At 33.9% G+C, this 21,449-nt stretch overlaps 1 protein-coding gene across 9 annotated transcripts in view; it reads left to right on the top strand.

Annotated features, from left to right (window-relative positions):
- Positions 1-18,542, top strand: part of LOC147386958 (uncharacterized) — a 58,243-nt gene extending 39,701 nt beyond the window's left edge. For 7 of the 9 annotated variants that reach the window (XM_086422201.1, XM_086422200.1, XM_086422205.1 and 4 more), the window contains 8 exons: positions 2-95; positions 4,188-4,407; positions 7,222-7,352; positions 11,508-11,654; positions 11,861-11,989; positions 14,945-15,042; positions 16,950-16,988; positions 18,080-18,248. In XM_086422201.1, the coding sequence (XP_086278327.1) occupies positions 2-95; positions 4,188-4,407; positions 7,222-7,352; positions 11,508-11,654; positions 11,861-11,989; positions 14,945-15,042; positions 16,950-16,965 (835 nt within the window). In that variant the 3' untranslated portion in view covers positions 16,966-16,988; positions 18,080-18,248. Of the gene's footprint in view, position 1; positions 96-4,187; positions 4,408-7,221; positions 7,353-11,507; positions 11,655-11,860; positions 11,990-14,944; positions 15,065-16,949; positions 16,989-18,079 lie in introns of all 9 variants that reach the window. The other 2 variants (XM_086422207.1, XM_086422206.1) reach the window with 1 other exon arrangement.
- The last annotated feature ends 2,907 nt before the right edge of the window (positions 18,543-21,449 follow it).

Here is a 21,449-nt window from a genome sequence, read left to right as displayed (position 1 = left end):
GTCGCAGGACATATGGGCTCCTATTTGACTGGTTATATCCTGCACACATGCCACTTCTCTTAAAAGGCATCTCACATTGGACAGATACCCCGGAGGTTAGAAGCAATAGTTTCTGTTTCGTACTCTTGAAGTATTTGACTTGAATGGTTTCTAGACCCTCCTTCACCCACTAACTACCGACCACCACCGATTCATTTCTCTTGTGGTTGTTGCAACTTCTCTCTCTCTCTCTCTCTATATATATATATATATATATATATATATATATATATATATATATATATATGGGTCCCGTTCAGCAACAAACAGAGATCATCCTCACCAAAAATCAGCCCATTCCAAAACCTCTAACCCATGTTTTGAAAAATGTTTTGCCAAAATGTTTGTTGCTGAACATTTCCCTATATATATATAGGGTCAGGTTCAACAGCTAACGAAGAAAGCCAACATTGGTGGCCAACGTTTTGTCCTATATGGGTTAGAAGTTTCGGAATGAGCTGTTGTTTTATGAGGATGATCTCCTCACCATAGAAATCATCCTCACAAAAAATCAGTTCATTCCGGAACTCTAACCCCATCAAAAGTGGTTTACAAGTTGAAGAATTGTGGACCGTCGATTTTTACTGTTAATTTGTAAGCCACTTTTGATGGGGTCAGAGGTTTCGGAATGGACTGATTTTTTGTGAGGATGATCTCCTCACCAAAGAGGTCATCCTCACAAAAATCAGCCCATTCCAAAACTTTAAACCCATACAGGACAAAACGTTTGCTTTCTTCGTTGGCTGTTGAACCAGACCTATATAAAGTATAAACTAAGAAGGAACCCCCTTGTAAACGTAAGATGCTCCATCCCCAAAACTACGAGATTTATTAAAAATTAGCTCCAGACTTGACTAAACGGGAAATTCTCACAAAAAACAATTTCTAAGTCATCAAATTGCTTACACTGGAAGATTTTTTTTTCTCCTTCGAGGAAGGTTGTAACTGCCAACTATGGAACAAAGATAGTATGGATCTAGGGGAACCCCAATGGATGCTAAAGGAGACCAAATGGCTGTCGGAACGATAATGAGTCAATAGATGATTACTTGACTCACCACTGGCTTTATGCATAAAATAAAAATAACCAGGAAACTACCCAGAGTTGTAGATTATCTGCAGTTAAGTTTCTGTTTAAGCCCATTAGCTAGACAAAAAACTCACCTTAGGTGGATCACAAGGTCCCCTAACAATAGAGATCAGAAAATCCAACATTGGATGCTTATGAAAGAAATGATAAATGGTTTGACTAAGAATGACATGAAGGACAAACAATTACTAGCAGTTGAAGACTTCCTAGTCATTGATATCCCTCTTGAAAATCTGAAGTCCCAAGTGTTTTCTTCTCTAAGTGCAACCATAAAGTTTTGAATACGATACAAGGCCAAAAACTGTGATTTTAGACAAGGAGTACCACACCAGGATCCTCCCGAAATTGGACTCTATTTCCCTTCCTTACCATAAAGGCTATCCTCGTTTGGAATTTGAGGAGCACATTTAGAACACTGCTCTCCCATATGATCATCTTACTTCCCTGCTCTCCCATCCCATGTTTTCAGCTCCATATTTTGATTTTATTACTCTCATTTAGAGACTATCATGGTCCACACCAAACTTCCACAACCATGTAAGGCTGAGTTCATGATTCTAAGATTTTGAAACCCTAAGCCTCTATATTTTCATGAGTGCACACGATCTTCCACTTAACCAAATGAAATTTCCTTAGCCCCCTTTTGGTCATTTCACAATTTTTTTTTTGAAACTACTCATTAAATTGGTTTCCTCACTCCTAGGCACATTAATCAGGGAGAGAATATAAATTCGAATGCTAGATAAGTGTTTTTAATAAAAGTTAGTCTGTCACACTTGGAAAATAAGTTAAATTTCCAAGATCTGTGGCTCCTATCCATTCTCTCGACCAAATCCCAAATTTTCTTCGATAAGGCGATCCAACCAGTAGACCTTAATATGATGCCTTGAACAATCCAACTTTGCAGCCAAAGATCATTATCAATTCGTTGACATCCATGGGAGCTCTTATTCTAATTATCTTATTCTTTGCTAACCCTAAGATTGTATTGACGCAATTTAGCAAAACTCCAAAGAACTTAACCTAGGCGATCAAAGCATCTGGCTAACTCTAAGTATCATTAGTGAATTGAAGATGTGAAATTATTCGACCTCTTTCATTGACCACATAATTCAACAAATTATAATTGTTTATAGCCCTTGACATTGGCCTTCCAAAAGTTGACAACAATATTGAACAAAAATGGAGATTAAGGTCACCTTGTCGAAGGCCTCTAGAGTTTCTAAAGAAATCGTTTGGGTTTCATTCACCAAAATAGATAAAGAAGGTGAGGTACAATTGAAATCTAGTTAAGGTTAGGATTTAAGTTTGAATAACGAGAGACGAGAAGAAAAAGAAAAGAAAAGAGGAATGAGAGAAATAAGGGTTTTTTAATGGAGTCTGTTGTAGAGTTAGGCAACTACACAACTCCTCTTCATGTAAATATTAAAATATGATTGAAGTAATCATATTGCCTTTCCAGAAGTTCACAAAAACAATAAACGTATAATCAAAGAAATTGACCAGTATATGCTTTTCCAACACTCTTCCTGTCAAGTTGGTGCGTAGATATCTGATGTGTCTAACTTGTGTAATATCCCATACTGTATCCTTGGAAACTCTTTTGGTGAAGATATGTATCAATTGGTCTTCTGACTCAACAAATGTGTACACATGATACATATCTTCACCAAAAGAGGTTAGACAAGGTAAAAAAAAAAAATGTGTTATGCTGATAGTTACCTTATTATCAAGCTGGGCTTGTTGGAGTTGGTGTATCAAAGTCAAGATTTGATAATAACATTATCAACCAAATAATCTCATGTACGCCATGTGCAATATATTGCTACTCTGCCACCACACTAGATCTTTCAACCACAACATGCTTCTTACTACTCCAAATTGCAATATTACCACCAATAATGTGATCTAAAATTTAGCCAGCCCCATCTGATGTGTGAATGCCTCTATTCTTAAATACGCTTGCTTTGACAATTATAAACCTCTACCTAATGACAACTTCTGATATCAAAGTAATCAATGAGCAACCTTGGTTTGAGTCATCCTAAGCCCCACCTAGGTTGCCTAAGTGTTACTCCCTTTAAGAGAATTTTCAGAAGGTAGGGCTAAAATGGTAATTTTTTGTAATATTTTACAGAAAGATCATTGTCGAAGGATCTAATCAATTTTAGAACTCAAAGTGTCTCAAACATTCACCAAAACTTGGAGGGTTGTGTTTAAAATTAAAAGGCATTTGAAAAGGGGCTAAAATTGGTTGAATATTGTTGGTTACATGATATTAATTTTTCTTACGTATTAGTTGGTTGATTTATTGGCTTATTAGGTAGCTAGTATTATCTTGATAAGGCATATTCATAATTGTTTTATTGTCGTTTCTTTCTTCTGTTTTTTTTCATGACATTTACCACAAATAAGAAATTAAAACATTATTTTTTTTTGCCTCTTATGCCCTAGGCCCCGCCTTAAGATTTTAACAACCTTGATTAAGACTATGTCTCTGTTCAATTCGGGTATCCACTGGCTTAGCTCCAAGTTTCCTTGAAAAATCTCATACATACTTTCTCTAAAAAATAAGTATTTTCTTCTTTGATCTGGCAATTTTAATTTCCATAAAATATTTCAATAATGCACCAAGATCCTTTGTTTTGAACTTCTTTCTCAAGTATTCCTTGAGATGCTGGATTTATTCTAGCTTATAGGAGGTGTTCTCTCAATTTCACTCTCTTTGTCTCTTCTCAATTTCTCCTTCCTACATTTTGAATATGGTTCACAATTTCGTGCCATTTTGGAATGTTTGAACGGCACATTCTGGTTTCAGCCAAAACAGGAGTGAAAGTTTGAATGTTTCAGTTGAGGCATTTTTTTCCTAACCGAGATATTGCCTCAAAACGAGATTTCAGACTTTGGTTTTGGCAACTTTTTCATGTTGATTCAGATTTTGGTTCTATCTTCACTTTTTGTTTTGATGTTAGGAAAAGGATTCGTTTACATTCATAGTGGTAGATATTCATTTTTCTTTGTTGACAGGTGAACACTTTTTAATACTCATTTTGTTCAGGTTACTATGCCCGTGTTAAAATTTATGGCAGAGTTCGTGCTGAACAAATCACAACGTTTAACATTTGACTCATCATCTCCTAATGGCATACTTCTTTTCCGAGAAGTCAGCAAATTGATTGTTGCTTACGGGTCAAGGATTTTATCTCTTCCCAATGTTGCAGATATTTATGCCTTCAAATATAAGGGAATATGGATTTGTTTCAATATTCTTTCAAGGGGTATGTATATCCACCACTTTGTTTACATTTGAATGTTCAGGGTATAATCTGTGCGAGTTTGTTCAAACCCAACTTTCTTGCTTGGTAGTGCTTATATTTTTTTGAATGTCCCAATTTTTTTTTTACTATTATGTTTGGTTATGGGTTACCTACTAGTTTGTTCAATTTTATGATGTTTTTGCAATGACCAAAGGTAAACAGAAAATACTCATCTTCCGGAAGTTATTAAGAATTGCTACATGAAAGAATTAGTCAGAGGCCCAAAATTTAACTGGTGTTCTCATTACTATTTATTGGACAGGTCTGTGACGTAGATATGTTAATATCAAGTTTCACAATCCAGCTAATCTGGAAATTGAAGTGTTAAGCTTGTCCTGCTATTTTGTGTTTGTTAAACTCTTCGCTAAGTTATAGGTTAGACCTTGTCTGGCATGTGCAAATAGTTAGGGGCCATTTGGATGGTCTCACAACTAGTTAACCTAATTCAAGATATGCCTAAAAACGTTTAAAAACAAATACAGTTTTGTTATGTTGGCACCACAACTGTTCTCAGTCTGTTTGAGAATGATACAAATATGAAGCATGGACTTGCACAGTTCAAACAAACATGCCAGAAACACAATTAGCACTTAGCACAAACTAAAGAAACAGTTTTAACTAAAAGTGCCTACTTAGCTAAGTTAGTAAAACATGTGGAGTGTTGTTCCCACGTCCTGGATTTAACTTCACCTTGGCAACCACTGACCCTTTACTGATCAAAGAACAAAAAAAAAAGGAAGAAAGAAAAGAAAAGATACAGTTTCAAATACTTTTTGTGGTAAATCCATACAGTTATGTAATGTTTACTGTTGTGGAGCCCAATATTTTTTGCGGCATAATGGCTGGAAGACATGATTTATAGATTATGTTTTGCCATTTTATCTCATTTTTCTGTGCTAAATGCCTAGCATCGGACAAATTTGTAAAGCAGCACGTTTTTTGAATTATTTGTTCTTTTATCCTTGTACCTTCGCTACTTGTTCCACATAGAAGTCCACATTGCTTTTTATTGATTTTTTTACATAGGAAACATGCTTCGTTCCCTCCTGTGGTGGAAGATTAGTTTGAAATATATCTTCTGTGTAAATGAGTACGGACTTTATCCATGAACAAAAGAAAATTTTTGAACAGTGCTTGCTGCAGTTACTATCGTCAAATACCCCTGAACATATCTCAGAGTGGTAGACTTCAAATAGGAAATTGTTAAAATTTGATGTTTAATAGTGTAGTAGCATTTGGTAGAAACTGTGGTGACATTCCTTTCTTTGCCTATGGTGTGGAAAGTATCCAAAGGAAAATTTTCATTTGTTTCTAACCAGGTATTAAATTTTGGTTCCGATGTCTATTTCGCACATCTTGGAAATGGAAATATTTCAGCCAGTATGGAAATGAATACAATTTTCGAGGAAGTGATGGAAATGGCGAGGAAGGTTTTATTAAAAGTATAGGAAATGATAAAACACACATGAAAACACTTGTAACTCATCAAAATAGAATACACGATGAAGTGCCAACTTAGCCAAGTGGTAAGACGTGTGGAGTGTTGTTCCCACGTCCTACGTTCAAATCCCCTTGAACCCAACTTCATTTGCTAACCACTAACTGTTTACCTATTAGAAAAATAAAAAATAAAATAAAATAAATACAATAGACAACCTTGAATTGTGAAAATGAAGATCAGTAATGTTTTGCTACACATTGACATAAGTATCTAAGAGTTTGATACTTAAAACAACTATATGCTTCATGGAAATAGAAATAATAATCTCACATTATTGTAATTAATGTCCGATATTATTTCCAATCAATCGAGATCAGCTAATCAATCGGCTATGTAATACCTATTGATCGGATATCTCATACAGATTGATTGGATGTGAGTTCCGATCGATCAGCCGGTTTTTTTGTAGTTGATTTTTTTTAGTTGTCTTTGGTTCTTTGAGGCCACATCTAACCCATTCAATAGAAATATGATGTTTTAGGATGCTGAACCAACTAAGTTCATTTCCTTTTCCATCTTCTTCTCCCCTTCATCTTTTCTTCTCTAAATCATGTTCTACTAGTTATAACCTAAGAATTTAACAACATTATCTACAAACACTGTAATATGTGAAACCGCTTTCTTAATTGAAAAAAACTATTATGTATTATCTTTTGAATATGTATGGATAAGTTACTAATATATTTAACTAATTTAACATATACGATTATATGTGCACACTTATATGAACATTTAGGTAGAAATATATTATTGATAGAAATATTTCCATCGAAATCTTGCATTTTTATACTAAGATTTGATTATTTTGGTCGAAATTCAGTGTCACCGGATATTTCACGAAATGAATAGAAATTTCCTCCCAAATATATACATAAAGAAATTGACGGTTAAATTTCATGTCAGACCTTGTGGATATGGAAATATTTCAGTATATTTCGTGGAAAATATGTTGAAATTTAATTCTATAGTTTCTAATTCAATTCATAGTTAAGTGTGAGAAAGCAAATTTAAACACAGCGAAACCAATCTAATGATGCTGAGAAGTGTTTTACTGTTGTCCAGTATGATGGCTTATATGCTTTATTTTTTACTGGCTACTCCTGCATTGCATCACATTTTATTTTGCTAGTTACAATGTTATATTGGATGGTGTGCTTTTTTTTTTAATAAAAAAAATCTATTTTCTTTTTGACCCGACTCAAATTTATATATACTGAAAAACAAGCACACTATTTTGTTTACTGCTTTTAATGTGATTTGCTATCGAATGACAGCCCTTGCTGGAAATTATGTCAACTTTGGTGTTTTTGAGCTATATGGTGATAGAGCACTTGCTGATGTGCTTGATGTTTCTTTAAAGATGATACTAGCAATTCCTTTGGCTGACATACTGGCATTTCGGAAGGTATGACTTTTGGCTGCTAAGTTCTGTGCATGCATGTATTTAAATTTTCTGAAGGAAAAAAAAAATCATTTGATGTGTTTAAATAAACCTTTTTAGCATTAAACATGTATCTTAGAAAAAAGTTACAAGAAAATTGTTGAAAGAAAAAGAACCATTTCATCTATCTAATGTTTTCTACGGACTCATAGAATTTGCTGATAAGTTCTTCATATGATGGTCTGAGCCCAGTTACTACCGTGGACTTCACTATGAAACACACAATGTTGAAGCAATCTTGATGGAGCCATTTCTTCTACATTAGCAAACATGGCCAACGTAAATTGAGGCTCGACTGGACCTAGGCTGGTTCATAAACAAGAAAGAAAATAGGAAATAATCATTTAAACGAAAAAGTCAATAGTCAGAAAATACAATAAATATCAATGAAATATCAAAACATTGTCTCAACATGTTGTCATCAAAACCTTCCTCAATTGACGGAATGTCCCATTACTGACACTTGAAAAAGTAGCTTTGAATGTCTTGTCACTTTTTATCAATAAATTTCGTTACTGATAAAAGAAAAATGTTGTAGCTTTGGTGAATCACTTATTTATATTATAACTTGAAAATATTTAATCAAGGAGAATCATAATGAAGTCAATTTCTAGGATTATTGTCTCTTGCTGTGTATTTTCATTATTAGATTAATGGACATGCCTAAAAGACTAGCAAAGTTTTATTTCCTCTCATTTTAGAGGACCAACTACTAAAATTGATTAGTATTTTTTAATGTTCAACACGTGCAGAGCTATGGATTAAAGGTGTTTAAATACAATGAATAAGATGAAACAATATAAAGTTGTTTGATGTTGAAAAAGCTGACATGACACAATTTTTTAGAGAATCTGCTAGTTTGATTGGTTCACGACTAGAAGTACAAATTTGGCCTTTGAGATAAAAATGGATTGTTGTATGTGCATGTTTTAGTCCAATTAGATGTTCCTTGCTTTTAATTGGAGGAATCTTTGGCCTAATTAACATATAAATCTTGCTCCTACTAGCCCAGTTAAGCCCCCGTGACCCTCTTATATTCATACTTCTCCCCCTCTCAAATAGGTTGGTCTTTTGGAGTAGTTGGTTGGTTGACATGGTATCAGAGCGTTAGGTTCGGAAAGGTCATGGCTTTGATTCTTTCGACTCTTACGGGTGAGGGGGAGTGTTGAGTGTATATTTTCCTCCACTTCGGGTATGTCATACCCCAGTTAAGCCCCGTGACCCTCTTTTATTCATAGTTCTTCCCCTCTCCAACAGATCGGTCTCTTGTAGTAGTTGACTGGTTAACATTATAAGGGGGCTAACCACACGAATCATGTTCCCCCACTCAATTCGAGTGATGGATCCTTCATAACACTCCACTACCCAAATCTTGAGTATTAGTCCCCGATACTCCCATATCCACAAACTATGTATCCATCTTTAAGTGGTTTTTTTCTTTCTTTTTGGCTTAGAAGATCGGCTTGGGAAAATGGTTCGGATTTGAGAGTGGTTTGCTATTCTCCCATATTTTTTTCCTCAGAAATGGATTTCTTGTGAGCGGTAAATCTTTTCTATTCTCTCTCTCTCTCTCTCTCCCCCCCGGAAAAATTTCCCCGTGAAAGTGAGAAAATTTCACTTGTTCCCATCATTAATCACCTCACCCCCAAATATTTTTCTCATTTCTTTACCTCTATCAAGCTCTATCCCTTCCCTCTTTTTGTGTTTTGATGAAGCCAACAAAGCATATGCTCTCCCTTGAGGATGACTCTTTGGCCAAAGCTAATACAATCACATTTAACTCCTGTTACTCTTCTTCTTTTAATGGTTCAATTAAGGTATCAAATGGTCTTACTACATGTAAAATGCCTCGGAATTTTAGCTACGTTTGATCATGTATAGTATATATAACTTCATATGATCATGGTTCAAAGTTTCGTTTATTTTTGGAATGTTTTGGAGGAACATTTTTGTTTTGGTAAAGACTGAAACGAAACAGTGACCCCAAAAATTCAATGTTTCAGATTGTCTCAAATCTTTCAGTCAAGACGGCTTCAATTTTTCCCCTGACCGAAACATTGCTTCAAAACAAGATTTTAAGCTATGTTTTATGAGACTTGAAATTGTTTTGTCCATGATTATGCAACACAATTAATTTCAAATGGCAATAAAACGCCAATAACCCAAATTATGTGTATTCAATTCAAGCACCAATAACCCAATCTCTAAGGGAAATAGTTTTATGAGAAAATTATTTCTCATGAAATAAATATGTTCACGAACAGAGAAGCTCTAAGTGTTAAATATGTTCACAAACCAGTGAAACTTTTGGTTGATGGATAGCTTGGAGTTATAACACAACATGTGGGTATGTGCTTTTGCTTTTACATACCTTTACAGAAGATGTAGGTCTAGATCGAGTTGGATGGCAAAATCAAATTCATATTTCACTAATTCAAGGTGGATTTCCTGTTTGGATTGGTAGAGATAGAGAAGTAGTCTTCATAGAACCACCATGACTCCTCTCTTCTCAAGAATCCATACATCTCTTATCAGTGTATAGACAACTATATCTCAAGCACAGGTTTAGGAACCCAAAATAGTTGGACATGATGAACATGCTTTTAAAATAAATCCATAGATAATGGGAAGCATTTCATACTTCATAGCTTCGTTTTGGATTGTTTGTCTAGATATTTAGAGGATTTCACAACTTTTTAGTGTTTGAAGAGGGAGATATTTTTCACCAAAGACAGATGAGAGAGATAGAGATACCATTTTTTTTATTGGCTTCCATTTTTGAAGGGGAGAGGATTTTTGGGGTATGTAATTTTTCTACATTGATGATAATTTGCGATCTTGTGAATTTCTTAGATTTCAACATGGTGATGTTAGGATTGTGTTTGGTTGGGCAGACTCAAGTTTGGGTTTGGGAGATGCGGTGTATGATCCTTTAGCCTTTTCTAACGAAGCATAAAGGCAACAACAAAGAATTTCTTTGCAGATGAGAAAATTTTGGAGGAATCCTTCTGAAGGACTCCATCTTTGTTGTTCTTCTAAATTTCTAATGCCTAATCGAAATTCCTTTGGAAACCCAAGGAGATATAGCTGACGATTGATCAGTGGTGGAGAATCGGAGACTGGCCAAATCTTCACAATGGTGTTCTTGCGCAATCCCAACCCCGTACTTCATTCTCCTGTTTTCACTTATCGACCTAAGAAAGTCTGTCGATATCCAGCAAGGCAGTAGGCTTGATAGTAAACTCAACGGGTGGGCACCAATTTGGTTTAAAGCCACTTGCAATAGCTCGAACATCAAATTCAACCCTGAGCACATGCGATTGTCAGATTATCCCCTTGGATATGAATTGGGAAACTATCGGTTGTCTAATAATGCAAGTTCTAGAGCTCCAACACTTTATTACCGTTCACCAATTTGGGGTAGGGAAAGCTGGCTTCTTCACTTCTATGGAGGTAGAGGTGGGATTTTTGTGTGGCCGGGAACAATTGAAACATGGGGGTACTAATTGAATTTCAGATCTGGGGGAAAGGGGTGTGAGTGATAGTCCCACATTGCTTGGGTATCATGACCTTGGGCTATATATAAACCTGGGGCAATTCTCACCTTACAAGCCGGTTTTGTGAGGATGAGTTAGGTCCATGGGCTTCTACATGGTATCAGAGCGAGTAGCCACAGGGATGTAGGAGACACGTTACCCGTGAGGGGGAGTGTGAACGATAGTCCCACATCGCCTGGGTATCATGAGCTTGGGCTATGTATAAACCTGGGGCAATCCTCACCTTACAAGCCGGTTTTGTGAGGATGAGTTAGGCCCATGGGCTTTTACAAGGGGGTGGGGGGAGGTCGTTGGAAAAAGTTCAAGTGATTGGATACTTGGAGATAAAACATGATTTTTTATTTTATTTTATTAAATCAACTTCTAACTAGATGATCTCTCATCTAATGAAACATTCAATGAATTATCCAATGCCTGGATGAGAACTACAAAAACCAACACTTACTGTCAGCTTTGATAGTAGAAACCATGGTGCACTCACAATTGTTCAAGTTGCTATTCTTTTCATTTGTATTTAAAAGAAATTCAATTTTACTGAAGACTTTTTGTCACCTCTCTGCAGCTTACAAGGGCGTACTTTGCCTATGTGGAGGTTCTCTTCAACAATCATATTGTTTTTATTTTGAATCTAGATACAAGCACATTTATGCATATTGTTGGATCTCTTGAATCTGGACTTAAAGATTTGGATGCCAATATCTCATCACAGGTATGAATGCTATGCTGAGTGTAGATCTTTCTTTCTGCTTATAGTTAAATCTATGTTGCACCTAGTTTCATTCTCTTGTTTCATATATTCTTTTGGTTTGCTTCTTATTTAGTGTATCTTTAAGTTGACACTTTATCTCAGTGTCAACTATGGGGGCCAAATTGTTCTTCATATTTGTACTAATCCTATTATATTTTTAATGACAGTGTGCATCTTCCATCGATAGTCTGGCTGCTTTTTATTTCAACAATATTACAGTGGGGGAAGCACCTGCATCTCCAGCTGTAATGACCCTTGCTCGACACATTGCAGAGTGCCCCAGTTTGTTTCCAGAAGTAAGTTATGGCTTCTTTCTTAGCAAAATACTTCCATTGATTATTGTGCAACTTTTAGAAGATGATTATCAATAGGTTTCTTAGTGACTGCATGTAATTTCTTTTAGTAAGTAAAGATGACAACTTTTAGAAGAAAAATCAGCAAGCATAAATTGAAGACGAGAGGCCTAAGAAGGCATAAATGGTATAAGGGCAAACAAGCACAACAATGTATAGATGATTTCCAAAGACTAAATCATCACGCTTAAAATACAAAATCTTCCTAGAAAATCCCTTTGAATTCCTTGTGCAGCTTTGACTTAAGGAGCATGCTTTTGATACTCAAGGACGTTGTGAATCGATCCATCCTTCCGTTTAAAGGCTGTTATTCATTCTTTTGTCAATGTTGTTATAACTTTGTGTGCTTGCATTACTTCTATTTTTTCTTTTTAACAGTTTTTGGTGTGAAGACGTGTTTTTGATCCCAGGTCTATATTACTACCAAAGACAGACTTTGCCTTTCATTGCATTTCTTTTGGTAGAAGCATGATTTGACATTAAATCTGGACTGTCAGGCTTTGACACGTTGTTAACCGTAGGTCTACAACATTGAACACTCCAATCTTGCATGCATCATCATTATCCTTATCTCAGCTATATGGGATCAGCCATACAACTCTTGTTCCATTAAACTCAAAACTCTTCACCTACTAAAACAAATGTTACTGCTGCAATTTAGTAGTAATGAACCCAATTTCTGACGAAGTGATCATTTTTAGAGAAATCCGGATTTTTTGAAGCAAGGGGACTATGAAAATCCCATTTAATATGATAATTTCATAATGATTTTATAACTAGCTATAATATAAAATTCAAATAATGTATTTATTTATTTTGAATTCAAAGCTAACTTGTAAGCATGGGAAAATATCTAATTTCAAGCTACCCCTGCTAGACCCTGAAATGTGTGACTTTCTAAACGATTCATGATCTAGAAACACATTATCCTCCAGAAAAAGGAGATTCCAATGAATGGGATTCTGGCTTCTTGAGTCTACTCAATTAGCAAGGCCTTTGGACATTGCACCTATTGAGTGTATTGTTTTCCTTCTCTCTCGGGTGTGTCATACGACTCATACCCCAGTTAAGCCTCATGACTCTTACATTCATGGTTTTTTTGTGGAAGAGGTTTACCATGGAATTTTAATTGTAGGAGAAACTTGAATGATTGGGAGATAGACTTGGTTCTTGGCCTTCTTTTCCTAGAAAGTTGGCTCATAAGGAAGACAATAGATTGCAAAGTAACAAAAAACGCGTCTTGCATCTCTGATGATTAAAAGAGTTAAACTTTTTCATTTGTGACAAAAAACACCGTTTTATTCCCCCTTTTTTTTTTTCACAGGACAAAAAAATTAAGCACTTTCTTATTTTTTTCCAATGTGGGATTTGATAGATAATAGAATTTGGTGACTTATAAATATAAAAATATGGGATTTGATGATAATAACTTGATTTTATGAATTTTCATTAGATAGATATATTTTTCATAAATTTTAATATATATATTTTTTTATCTTTCAACATTTTTTTTCCCGTTTTCAACATTTTTTTCCAAAGTTTTCCCTTTCCGTTTTAAACCCATACTCCGACTTTGTGACTATGATAGATTGTGATTTTGGAGTCAGAAAGGTACATCCTCAATGAGAACAGTCTCTACATTTTTGTAGTCCACCGGATCTGACCTTCATATCTCTCTTGTTTGGGACTCAAAGGGGTTCCCTCTAGATAGTCTTCTTTGTTTGGATTGTATGTTTTAGAATATTAACCATTGGTAACCCCATTGGACACAAAATCACAAATTAATGTTTTAGAATATTAACCATTGATTTGAGCCAGGTTGATCTGATTAGGGTAAACCTGGTTCAACTATGATGGCATTTGATATTATAAATAATTTAATTTTAAAGTGTCAAATGTGATAAATTTGAGGGTCCAACTCAATACCAATTGGCAATGAGTGGAGAGGCCTAGGAGCTTATAATGAGAGAGACAAGGCAATTGTGTCCGATGTGGGCTAAACTCAACACCCCCCGCACATGTGGGTCGGACTGGGCCAAAGCACCGGAGATTTGAATTGGGTGACGTGGAGGAGAGAAAGGCCTGCTCTGATACCATATTAACCAACCAATTACTCCAAAAGACCGATCTTATGGAGAAGGGGAGCACTATGAATATATGAGGGTCACAGGGCTTAATTGGGTTATGACACACCCGAGAGTGGAGGAAAATATACACTCAACAAAATGAAAGGTTCTAATGATTTGGAGAGATTTTTAAATGAAAATCCAGGTTGATGTTTGCCCTGGACTGTTATACATGCAAGTGAATGGTTCACCGGTTGAATCATTTGGTACAGTTCAGTTTCTAAAACACTAGTGATGAATTAAAGCAAGTATCGAACTGAGTCTGACTGATCTAGATCTTAAAAGGGAAGAAAAAGTGGGGTTTAAACTTCACCGTGTATCCCTTTATATTTTTCCTTTCTCTTTCTTTCCATGTAGTGTTATGAATCTGTCAACTATTTCATGATTACCATGTTAATTTAATTTTAGAGAGCTGCTATTGGCACCCCCACTTGTACTTATTACACTCCAAGTGAATGGTGGTGGAGAATAAGTAAAAAAATGGTGTGCCAATGGAAGCTCTCTCTCTCTCTCTCTCTCTCTCTCTTTTATTTATTTAGGATTTTTTACTAGCCTAATCATAATTGTAAACAACTATTGAAATTGTTTGAATGAGAGTTATAATGTTTTGTTATGTTGAGATTATAATTTGAGCCAAACCTTTGTAACGTTTGAAGTGTGTTTTAATCTTTAATTGGGGAGTGATAAATAGTTTAAGAAATTGGGGTGTAATAAGTAAAAGTAGGGGTGCCAAAAGCAGCTATCTAATTTTATCCTCTCCATGTTTCTACAGATATTGAGGACCCTCTTTGAAATTGTTTTATTTGACGACTGCAGCAACCAGTGGAGTCTTAGCAGACCAATGCTGAGCTTGATACTATCAGCGAACAGGTACTATATAGAACCTCCACAAGTGTGAAGTCTTACCACGACAACCACCAAGTTCACACTCTCGTGACTCTTAAATCTTTTTCTCTCAATGAATTAACATCAATGAACAATCTTTTATTTCAAAATAAAAAATTCATCACCCGACACGTAATCACCGGATCTTCCATCCTTGCATTGTGCCCAACTTTGGCTAAGTCTTCATTGTCAACTTCATATAATTCCTTCAGCTCAATCGCATGAGGTTCTTAAGTACTCAATAGAAAATGTGCTCTTGCTGAGAACATTGGCAACCTTTTTTGACTTCAGCTTCATAATGAATAATGAAAGCAAATTATGATCATGCAGCCTAACTTGCATGTCTGTGATTTAGCTTTTGCTTCCATTGACCTGTTTTAACTAGGGTTGCAACTTGGTCTGGTTCAAACTGAGAACCAAACCAAACTGATAGATTTGGGGTGGTTTGGAACACGTTGTTCAGTTCTGGGTTAAGAAAATGGAGAAAGGTCAATTTTGTTCGGTTCTCGGTTAAGGCTTGTGTAGAACCGAACCAAATAGAGAACTGAACCCTTATGTAATAATATATATAAGTTTATTATGAATTATTTTAGTTGTTAGGACTTAGGACATAGATTTGTGATTTTTTATGGATAAATTAAATCCTTTTTTTGATAGATTAATGATATATTGTTTATGTTTATTATATATTTGTTTTTTTTTTTCATTAAAATTATGTTACTTCTGGTTTATAGAATATTGGCAACCCCTAGAACCAAAGCCAAACCGACCTTAGTTTGGTTTTGGTTCTTATTTAATGGAACAGACCAATGTCAGTTCAGTTCCTATTTGGCTTCAAACCGAACAAAACCAAACCAAGTTGCAACCCTAGTTTTTACGCTTAATAATTAGAAAAAATAAAGGATTGTTGCTGAATAAAATAGTGCTTCAAGTGATGAACTCCATTCATAAATGACATAATTGAAGATGATTACATCATAAGTATAGACTGACACCGTTGTGTATAATTCAACTTGTCGCTGAAGAATGCTACCAGCCTGCCTGCCTAAAAACTTCTCCTTTTCCTACGTGTGATGTGTCACAATCTACCCCAGTAATAGTCTCACCTTTCAAACAATGCCATTGGTGTCATCTGTCAATGAAAAGTTCATGGAACCTGTGAACATCTATATAATAAACACAACGGTGGGTCCCACTCCAGTTATAGTTTTGTGGGGTATAAACGCCCCACCCCAGCTACAGTCGAATGGGTCCAACACTACCCACATTTTATTGCCTTTCCCCTTCAACCTTATTTTCTTCTCTCTCTCTCCCCCCCCCCCCCCCCCCCCCCCTCATTTTTTTTCTAAATAATGCCCCCTCTAACCATTTTTTCAATAATGCCTCTCCAATCTTACTATCTTTCCTTTTTTACCCCCTTTTCCAATAATACACCTCTAAGTTTACTATCTTTCCTCTTTTACCCCTTTAACCCCTACAGTATGGGCAAACTCTAGTCATATATATTCCCCTTCTCCCTGGTGTAGGGCACACTAGATTGCTTCTTCCTTTGTTACTATTGGATGACACAACATACCCAATAAACACCATTTTGTCCTTCAAAAGGTTAACCATTCGTCAGGAATATTGTATAACTTTGAACATAATTTCATTTTCTCACCTGAAATGACTAAGATTCAGGTTTGGTGTACCCAATTTGTTCCAACCATATTTTTAACCTGTAAAAACTCCCATTTCTAAAAGGAAATCTTGTTGTAATAAAGAGTAATTGAACTTCAAAGTTTGATCAAATGCACTATTGAATATTGGACTCTGAATCAAACCTATAGTCTACTGTATTTCCAACATGCACTTTTTATATCGAACTGACATGACCATGATTCCTTATGCAGACATTCACTGATTTGAAAGGTCAAATTTTGACTTCGCAAGTAAGTTCCATGCTTCTGCTTGATCATTTTTTTCTAAGATGAACTGGGGTAGACATCAAGTCTCAGTACCTGAATTTTAGCGGTTAAATTAGTGAGTTTTTTACTTGTCTTGGATAGCCCGGCACTAACGTGCCAATTTGTGGGAGCTTGGTGTTTGATGTTTGATGTCCAATAAACCAAAATCATAAAAATCAGACTATCCTAATTATCGTATATATGGAACTTCTTTTTTCTTCCATATGTTTTTGTTAAACGGCCAAGTATTAGCCATTTGCTTGGTGGTAAGATTTCAGTTTGGTATGATTTGGTGATACGGCTCATTTAAGATGTAGCTTGCTGATAATGGTTTCAAATCTCATTTTGATGTCTCGGCTTGTTCATGGACGAGATCGAGTTGTCTTGGACGAGATAAACGAATTAACTCGGTTTACAATTATTTAAAAATATATAGTTATATGAAACTATTAATAATTTTTTATAAATTAAAATTGATTAGAAGATATTTGATCTTGAAAAATCATATTTTGTTTAGATAATATGTATTTAAATATGTAAAAAAATATTATTTTTAATTAAAATATATAAAATTCCAGTTGACTTGGCCGAGTTTCCTCGTTTATCTCGTGAGATTCCACATAGTTGAGATGCCTTGTATATCTGTCTCGTTGATGGATGATACCAAGATGACTCGGGGGAGTCATTTGAAACCATGTTACTGATTGAACTGATGCTGTTGCAAATATATGATAAAATAAGATTATTGAGAACTAATATTTATAGGTATGTAAAAAATATGAATAAGCAAAGATGAATGATAAATGATATAGTTTTTTTAATTTTTTATTTAATGATATATGATTTCCCCTAATATGTTTCGACAGTTAACCAATCTTTTGAGGTTTTGCCATGAAGGATTTGTTCATTTTTAGAAATTTTCTTTTCGAAAGTCTTGGTTTGAAGGATTTTTTTTTGCTTTTTTTAGATTTAGAAGCTGTTGATTTTTATTAAAAGCTTGTAGTACTGAGGTTATGTGTAAACTTGTATGTTTGTCATCCTGTCTGACAATTGCTTCCTGTTAATGGTTTTTGCAGCCAGCAGAGCAACAGCAGCACCTCGCACTTTGTTTCGATAAACTGATGACAGATGTTACTCGAAGCTTGGATTCGAAGAATAGAGACAAGTTCACACAAAACCTAACCATATTCAGGAACGAATTCCGTGCCAAATAGTGTTCCTAATTCCTTTTAGATCCAACAAAAATCTCAATATATTTCTTTAGCCCCACAAATGGATTTCTATTACAAGGGAAAGTAGATTTGGTGCAGGTTAGGGTTTTCTCAAGGTCACAGTTATATGAATTATTTTTTTGGTAATCCGTCTATGGAAATGAATTGTATAGTGGTTGGTCATTTACAGAAGGGTACTTGGGTTTGCAGAAGATATGATTTATTTTCACAAATTTCAATTCTTTTTACTAAAAATTAACAAAGATGTAAATGATGTTTATTTATATTTGTGGATGAAAGTTACAAAACCTTTGTTGGCACTTATTAATCATTTTCATTATCTCATCTTAATGATATTAATTACTATTAAAGACGGAGGGATCAATAAGGAAGTTGTGCATGTACATTCTAAGATTAGATGGTTAAATTTCTCTAAAATTGTATATTATTTAACTTAATTCAATGAATTAAAATAAAAAATTTGTAAGATTATATTAAGTCTGACACAGTTTAATCGATAATTACAGTGACGGTGGGTAAGTGATTGGAGATTCCACTCTTGCCTATTGGTAGTACAGGGTACAGTAAAATGTACGGATACGGATTATTAACTCAAGTCCACTCTGGGTATGTATTATTAGAGATTTTATATAGGACCTAATTAACAAGAGTAATTATAAAAGCACCCCATGAATTAATAAGGTTATCCATATCATAGTCAATTTTTGTTGTCTTGCATGGGTTAAAAGTTTTAGAAATGAGTTAAAAGTTTTATAAACTTCTCGTTTATAAGAAAATGGGTAATCTACAGTTCTTGAATTTATTTTGATGGGGTTAGAAGTTTTCGAATGGGTTGTATTTTTATGAGGATGATCTCATCATCCTCACAAAAAAATAAGATCATTCTGAAAATTTTAAAACCAAATAAGATAAAATAATAACTCTAAAGTGTAATTGGTTGGGTGCTTTTATAATTATCCTATTAACAAAGTAACCAATTTCACAGCAAAGCAAGTGCTTGCATAACCTTTTATTATCATTTAAAAGGATTAATTGTTAAAAATAATAATTTGGGATATATTAATTAGTTTTATACATTTTTATTTATAAATTGGTTTTTAAAATAAATTACCTAAATAAGATTTTGGAATGTGTTGCACACTTAAAGTTACTGTTGTTTAAAAAAGTGTTTGAAATTGCAGAAGAAAAAGAATTTAGAATGTGTTCAACTTCGTATGTTTGTGCTAATAGAATAAATAACTTTTGAGAAAATTAATTTCATACTTTATTATTAGAATAATAAAAAAATTTAAAATGAATTTGAAAATAAAAAAGATTTTGGGATGAGTTGTGCTCAGCTCTTTGTATTAACAGGAGTACTATTTGCTAAATTAATTTTACAATTTAATAATAATAATAACTTTTAATAAAATTAAAAATGAAATTTGGAACATGTTACACTAAAAAAATACAAATTTTTTAAATATTATTTGGTAGTGACATTTATCATTTATAATTATAATTGTAATTAAAAATTTTGAAAAAAATAAAAAGAATTTTTGAGCTGCTATTGGCACTCCAAAATTTACTTATTACACCCCCAGATAAATACAAAGAAAGTACAAGAATGGTTGAGGATGAGAAAAAGTTGGGTTGCAATAGAAGCTCTGGCATTTTTTTTGTCTTTTTATTTTGCTAGGTTTCTATTTTTGGGTTTAGGATTTTACATGAACTCAATCATAATTGTGAACAATCGCTGAAATTGTTTGAACGAGTACTATAATATTTTGTAATGTTGAGATTATAATTTGAGCAAAACCTTGGTAATATTTGAAGAGTGTGTCTTAATCTAATTGGGGTGTGAAAAATAATTTAAGAAATTCAGGTGTAGCTCTCTAAAAATATTATGCAAAAATAATTTTACAATTAACTACTTATAATAATAATTTAAAATAACAATATTGCCACATCAATTCCTATATAAATCATAAAAGAATTTTACATAGTTGGTGGGGCGTTAGTAAAAGTTGGTGTGGCAATAGTAACTCTCTTTTAGAAATTTATAGATTTACAAAATAATAATAATAATTAATTTTGAAAATAAATGTAAGAATTTTTTTTTTTGAAAATTTTCAATAATTTTTTTTTTTTTTTGGTTGGAATTCACCTTCTCGTGAGAAAATCACGTGAATAGTGTTTCACATTCAACAACAATTTTATAAGGTGGGATATTCTCTCTGAAAACTATTTTCCTTGGAGAAGCTATAATCAAGCACATAGTAAAATATATTTTCCCAAAAAATAAATTTTTACTGGTTTGCTTTTGCAAAGTTAACAAGTTGAAAAAGTCTGGAATCAGGTGATAATTGTATGGTTGAACGAACGAAATCATAAAGTCATATACTTCACATGATTTACAACTTTTTTTTTTTTTTTACAATTATTTATAGGTAAGTAAGTGGAAGTGAGCTCTTTAGTTATTGTTAATCTTTTCTTTTACTAGTCAATGGTCATATTACAAGATCAAAGTATTTGAGATTTTGGAGGGAAACTAAATTTTATTAGAATTTAATGGTAACTCCTTAATTCTAGATAATACTCTTTGCTCTTTTTCTAATCCACAATTCTAATGATTATTGAAATTCTCATTCTTCTTTTTTTTTTTTTCGATTCTAAATCTAAATTCTCACTCCATTGAATTTGTTATTCAAGTATTTGATAGTATTGAACTATAATCTCAATTTCTTTGGAACAGAAAACAAAAACTGAAGTGTCATCTAAAAAATAGATAAGGGACATTCATCAGCAGTTTCGAACCTTAAATATTTTTTGAGATCCAAATTAGGCCCAAATAAACTAGCAGAGGCGGGCATGAGATTATTTTCTTTAAAATGTTATTAGCTCCCAATTCAATTAAAATTCAAGTTTGTAAAAATATTTTTATAGAGACATTTCCATGATACAATGAGCCCAATCTCTTGATCACAAGGCTTGATAAAAAAAATAGAAATAAGAAGAAGGAATAATGGAGCCATGTATTCTAAAGAAAGGTTATAGATATCTTTTCATAGAATTAAAGTGGCTCTTCAAACAGTAACCATGACTGTTTGTTACCCAATTTAATTTGTCTCAAATGGTAAATGTTCGTCCTTTTTCATGTTCTTGCTTGAAGTTTAATTCTTGATTTTTTATGATTTCTATCAATTCTTTAAACTTTAAAGATTCTTGTTTTCAA

Source organism: Akebia trifoliata, chromosome 14 (assembly GCF_017979445.1).
Source record: "Akebia trifoliata isolate Shusen 1 chromosome 14, ASM1797944v1, whole genome shotgun sequence".
Lineage (NCBI taxonomy): Eukaryota > Viridiplantae > Streptophyta > Magnoliopsida > Ranunculales > Lardizabalaceae > Akebia > Akebia trifoliata.
This window is presented reverse-complemented; position numbering and strand designations above follow the sequence as displayed.